The sequence below is a fragment of the Hirundo rustica genome, chromosome 1, assembly GCF_015227805.2.
Source record: "Hirundo rustica isolate bHirRus1 chromosome 1, bHirRus1.pri.v3, whole genome shotgun sequence".
Lineage (NCBI taxonomy): Eukaryota > Metazoa > Chordata > Aves > Passeriformes > Hirundinidae > Hirundo > Hirundo rustica.
Genome location: NC_053450.1, coordinates 128,441,878 through 128,448,189, shown reverse-complemented (window position 1 = coordinate 128,448,189; position 6,312 = coordinate 128,441,878). Strand labels below are relative to the sequence as shown.

The following is a 6,312-nucleotide window of genomic DNA, read 5'->3' as shown; positions in this document are numbered from 1 at the left end:
TGAGGCAGCGGCTCCGCCTCCCGGGGAGGAGGAGGAGCAGCGGGGCCGTTCAAGGCAGGGCGGGGAGCGGCCCCTTCCTCCGGCCGCGCTCGGCCCGAAGCGTTCGGCTGCGGACGGTACGACTCGAGCTCTCCGCGAGTGGCCTGCGCCGCGGGCCAATGGGAGAGGCGGAGCGCGCCTTGGTCCCCGCCCCCCGCGCGCGGCGAGGCCAATGGGAGGCCGCGGGGAGGGGCGCGCGGGGCTAGGCGCGCGCTTGGTAGCCGCCCCCACCGTCAGATGCAGGGAAGAGTCGCGCGGGCGGTGGCGCCAGCGGGAGCGGCAGCAGCGGGAGAGGCGGCGGCTGCGGCAGCAGCAGCGGTTGCGGGAGCAGCGGCGGTAGCGGCGGCAGGAGCAGCAGCGGGAGGAGCAGCGGTAGCGGCGGCAGGAGCAGCGGCGGCGCGTGGGCATGGGGTCGCGGGCAGCGCCCGCCTCCCCGCGCTGAGGGACCAGCGGTAGGCTCGGGGCGCGGCGAGGGGCGGCGGGGGCCCGGGTGCCGGGAGCGGCCGCAGCCGCCGGGCGGGGCGGGGGACGTGTGGCGTTCCGCGTCGCGCTGCCCGCGGCCGCCCCCGCAGTCGGGGCGGCGGCGCCGTGGCCGGCGCGTTGCGGCCGCGCAGCCCCGGCGCTGGCGGAGCGGGGTGTAACGCCGCTCGTGTCGTTGGCAGGATCCGAGCGCAGCCGCGGGAGCCGCCTCTGCTTGTGGCAGCCTGCTGTCACCTTCCCTTCTGGCAATGGGGAATGGACTCTCGGACCAGACGCCGATCCTCTCCAGCCTGCCTTCCTTCCAGAGCTTTCACATCGTCATCCTGGGGCTGGACTGCGCTGGGAAGACGACGGTGCTGTACAGACTGCAGTTCAATGAGTTCGTCAACACTGTCCCCACTAAAGGATTTAATACGGAGAAAATCAAAGTGACGCTAGGCAATTCGAAGACGGTCACTTTCCACTTCTGGGATGTGGGCGGCCAGGAGAAGCTGAGGCCGCTGTGGAAGTCGTACACAAGGTGCACCGATGGCATCGTGTTTGTGGTGGACTCCGTCGACGTTGAGAGGATGGAGGAGGCCAAAACAGAACTTCATAAGATTACTAGGATATCCGAGAATCAAGGAGTGCCTGTCCTTATCATTGCTAACAAGCAGGACCTGAGGAACTCTCTCTCCCTTTCTGAAATCGAGAAAATGTTAGCGATGAGTGAGCTGAGTTCTTCAACTCCCTGGCATTTGCAGCCTACCTGTGCAATCATTGGAGACGGACTTAAAGAGGGACTGGAGAAACTACATGATATGATAATTAAGCGAAGGAAAATGTTGAGGCAGCAGAAAAAGAAGAGATGAGCTCTTTTTTGACCTTTCTATTTTAGAGTAGTTACATGGTCAAAATTTGACGTAAGACAGCTTCCAAACCCAGGCCTGTTTGGATGCCGTTAAGCTTAGTTACGTTAAACAATCAGTTGCACAACCTTGCTGCGTGCAGGAAGGCAGTGCAGTTGTGGAATTTTTTTTTTTTTTTTTTAACTAGTCTCTTCTGAGTTTTTTGGCTCTGTATTATTTCAGAAGCCCTAATAGATGATGTAATGCTATCAGGAAATGGATGGATGGGTGGGTATATGTGACATGGATGTCTAAATAGCCAAATAAAACGAGGGTTTTCTGCTTAGTGTTGTACTCATATGTTTGAGGGTGCCCTCTGCAAGCAATTTGCGTTGAAGGTGTTCTGTGTTTTTAAACTTCTAATGCTCGTAAGTGGAGTGCTTAGGTGAACATTATACAGCTTTAAAAACATGTATGAAGCTAGTAACCCATAATTTTGTTGAGCCTGGTTTTTTACCTTGTTTGAGGATTTCTATGAAAGCTTGGCTACACATGTAGGTTTTTTTCATTTGGCACTTTTTAAAATTGAATCATGTTCAGTTCAAACACTTGAAGTTTTAAGTGCTGTGGATTCTTCAGTTGGTAAAAGAAAGACTTTGACAAGTGAAAACTGTAAACAACATGATGGAGCATGAAAAAGTGGTTTCCCAACATATAGCATGTTTTTTGGTATGTAAGGCTTTTATTTTTTAGAAATAGCCATTCATCATTATACAGTGCTAATCAGGTTTAAACTGTTACTCAAAATTAGTAATTTATTTCTGAATGGTGAGTATTATGTCCTCCTAGTATCAAAAGTCAATGAATTGCAGTAAAGGAGCTATAAAGAACAACCATGGCTGCTGTCTTTCTAACCAGTGCAGCATTCTTTGCCCTACTGGTGACTTTCCTGGCAATATAACATAGTGAAGTAAAGATGGAGTTAAAATTAGTAGAGCACATCTTGTATCTCCCCAAAATACCCCATTTTATTAAAGTGGTATTGCTATGTCACTTTCAACGTATGCTTTTTTTGTTGTGACTCTTACAGTATTCTGTGGTTAGGAATGTAATAATGCTTTATACACTCAAACATTAGACACTACCAGGGGCGGGGACGGGCAGGGGGGTGGGGGGGGAAGGGAAAGGGGGAAGAAGATTTTCAAGATTGGCCTGTGTTCTGCTTTAATTATGCTTTAAGCTGTTCTTGTTTACAGAGTGTGCAAACAGTGTTAACTGGGCAGGATAGTGCTTGACAGAAAAGGGAGGGTAGTGTTTCTTACTGGTACAGAGCTTCGAGTGACTCTTTAGATACTTGGTTAGCAATTAAAAGGGCTAAAGCAGAGCCTGGATTTTTAAGACTAACTTTAGTGGTGCTGTAAAAATTCATCAGAATGTTAGATTACCTTTAAACTTTTGTTGGAAATACCAGATTAAAAAAAAAAAAAAAAAAAAAAAAAGTAAGTAAAAAATAGCAAAATTAATTTCCTCCTCTCAACCAGCAAAGTAATACATTTTTCTTGCCTGCTGCCATGTATCAGGAGGATGACAGCTACGAACCTGAATGTCAATTGATATAATTTAGCTATGTTGAAAAAAAAAAATCAAACTTTTTAACCAGCAGCTGTTCAACCAAGAGGTAACCAAAAATGCACTTTAGTGTCTTCGATAACTGAAAGTGACAGCTGTTTGGTTTTTTTTTTATGACATCTTGGTCCTTTTTGAATAAACTGAAGTAGCTTCCAGTGGAGCTTTTGTATGTTGGTTATATATGTACCTGCACTGGTGACATTGTAAGTCACTTACTCAAGTAATGTCTATATTTATAGAAATGTGGATGACTTCTTAAACCTCAATAAACAATTCAAAACAAGCCTGCAGAGAGAAGGTGTCTGACTTCCTGTGCTGCAGTGGTACGTTCTTAGCAACCTCTGTGCACATAGTTCTGCTGTTACTCGAATCAGTATTTGTGTTTTGAATAACCAAAGTCTTGAGATGTGGTGATGCTTATAAATGTCACTTCATTAGAATTTGGAAGTATCACTGAGAGCTTTGGATCAATGGTATGTCTTTATATGCGTGGAAGAAATACCTCCTGCCATGGTTCTTTTCCAAAGTGATGGCTCTTGCATAATTTGAAACATCTTGTATATAGCTGAGCCTATTTTGTGTTATGTGCAACACTTACTAGGCAGTGTTGGACATGTATCACATGTGCTCTCAGGTGGTACTTGATTCAGGGTCTTTAGCCTTGTGTATCTGAAGCTGAGGGATTCATCTGCAGTAAAGCCTTGGGTGAATTTTCTTCTGGGATCTGAAGAGATCCCGTACAGCAATGAATGAAATGTGTTGATATCCCAAGCTTCTAATTAGTTTCAGGACCCAGGCATAGACGAGAAAAACTTTTTGTTTAGCCTGCAAATGAAAATGGCTAAGTTTGAACAAGAATACCCAATCCTCTCTCTCAAAACTCCCAAAACGATATTTTCATTTTTGTTTATGTAACTGATGGCACATCAAAATGTAGGTTACTCTTAGTCCTGAGGAAAAAGTGATGTTGAGTCCTATGAATTTGGTGTATAACTGGTATAATCTGGCTAATATTTTCCGTCCTATTGGATGCACTGTATTCCTAGGCTGAGGAAAGTGAGATGGCAGGCTGGCTCTTTATACCTGGTAAACAAACTGATACCAAATACTAATTGCTTCATTTTCAGTAGTCATTAGGCTCCTGTTGGGAATACTGCTTGGAAAAAAAAAAACCCAAAACTTTTGTTTGGCATATTAAACATGCTAGTGTTTTATCTGGTGGCAGTCTCCCTGAACTCTTCTATGCAGAAAAACAGCAGTGAATGATTTTAATCACAAAGACTTGACAGATCTGTACTCTTGCACTCTGGAGGAAAAAGTGAGAGAAGGTGGAGAGTACTGTCTCTAAAATGTCATGGTTCTTACTGTGTTGATACTGACTTGGAAGTAGAAAACTCTAGGGGGATGAGTTTTAAATTCAAGCTAAGCATCTATCTGTACTAGAAGTGTTTTGCTGGACTTTTACAGTGACACTTCTCAGAGTAGAATATATAAATGTTGATGTACCTCTGAAACTGTTTTGTATTACTATGACAAAAGTCTTCCAATTATGGACAAAATGATTGCAGGAGAGTGTTCAGTATCTGAACTGATTGAATTCCTCCTGGCAGGTCCTGCCAGCTGTGAATCACTTTTTTCCATATGATGAATTATCAGTTCTTGCCTAAATACTGGTATATATAAGGAAATCTTTAGAGTAGCTGAATAATCAAGTGTCATTTTGTTACAATGCTGGAGTTACAAATCTTTAATCAAAAATACTTTTTGCTAAAAGGGCTATGTATGAACACTGTGTTCTTCAAGATTTCAGGTGACTCTTAATCTGCTTCTTTAAAGAGGTAAGGAATTGCATCTGAATTGGTGCGATTGAAAAGCTGTAAGGTCTTGTCATCTTATCACTTGTTTTAGCTTACGAAAGTTTGCATAGCGTTGCCTCAGCTATTTACGCACCTGCAATCACAGTTAGCCAGCCTTCAGGATCTGGTCTTTTATTTTCTAGCTGCACAGCTGTGTGTTAGCATCGGACTGTTTCAACTAGGAAAAATACTGTGGGATGATGAGGCTCCTTCATGTTCTCACATCACTTTAAAGTTGCATTACAGTGAACGTGCATTTATATTTGAAAAAAGAAAAAAAAACCCAACCAAACAAAAAACCCCAACATTTTGCTCTTCAAATTTTGATGTTTCAGTGAGATGTGATTGATCCTTTGTGGAAAGCAATACCCACAGCCAGCCCATGCTTCCAAGCCTGACTTGGGTGCTTCTGTAGCCTTTGACCCAGCACCCTGGTCCTGCAGGAGTTCATTACCCAGGACTTTGTGGTCACAGACCAGCAAGGAGCTGGCAGCAGTCAGGTGGGGGCTAGCTAAGCCCTTCTGGACCTCAGCAGGTCTGAGTGAAGGCAGTTTTGTCTTCATGGGGGGATGTTATCTGTATCTTGGATAACTTGTTTACCAATAACAGAGTGTTAATTAGTGTCTGGCTGAAACTTGTTGAGAGGTGTCATTCTTGACATGGAGGAAGGATTTACATGCTACAAATTGATGCTACAAAGGACTTGGTAAGGCACAATGTGGAAAGCATAGTCGACCTGCATCCACTATATATGGGGCACTAGTATGAACATGCAGTCGTGAGTCAGCTGTCAGATTGCAGTGCATGAAGGCTGGCAAACGTGTGCTCATAATGCTGCCTAACTTCTGAGAGAGAAATCTAGGCATGAATCAGTGCTTTTAGGATCAGTGTTTTCACTTTACTGTTCAGTGATTCATCTTTTGCGAGGGTCACAGTTAACAGCCCACTCTGGTAGGTTTGTGTCCCCAAGCCAAAACAACCCTTGTTGCTGCTGGGAGGGATGTGTAGGGAGTTGTTTGTTTAGTCTGGGGGTTGAGGAAAGCCTTTTTTTTTTTTTTTTTAAATCCTGACTGACATAGGTATGTGAAGGCCTGCCCCTCATGCTGCTCTGCAGGCTGTGATTATTTTTAGGAGCAGTATGAGACTGCAGAGCTGTGTGAATAAACTGAAGGGAAACACACAGCCTGGCTTCACAGCAGGGTGATGCTGGGGGTTGTCATGTGGGCTCTCACAGCCATCCTGCCTATCTGAGGACAAAATAAAGGGCCAATACATAGCTGGTACCTTGCCCTTCTTTAACGCATTAGTCAGTCTTAAACCATCTGTAAAGAAGAAAATTGCAGTTTTGTAGACCTAGCTGGCAAAAGACCTACACAGCAAATGAAGGACTTAAGTTTCCTCCCTGCCAGTGTCCTGTTCTATTGGTGCTGGCTGGGAGTGAGCCCAGGGCCTCTGGGCGAGGGGGTGATGTGATGCTGCCT

The 6,312-nt window shown here is 45.3% G+C and overlaps 1 protein-coding gene across 1 annotated transcript; it reads left to right on the top strand.

The window, feature by feature from the left end:
* The first annotated feature begins 366 nt into the window (after positions 1-366).
* Positions 367-2,406, top strand: ARL4A (ADP ribosylation factor like GTPase 4A). Its single transcript, XM_040083654.1, has 2 exons — positions 367-491; positions 702-2,406. Exon 2 carries the CDS (start codon positions 768-770, stop codon positions 1,368-1,370), a length of 603 nt encoding a protein of 200 aa, XP_039939588.1. The 5' UTR covers positions 367-491; positions 702-767; the 3' UTR covers positions 1,371-2,406.
* The last annotated feature ends 3,906 nt before the right edge of the window (positions 2,407-6,312 follow it).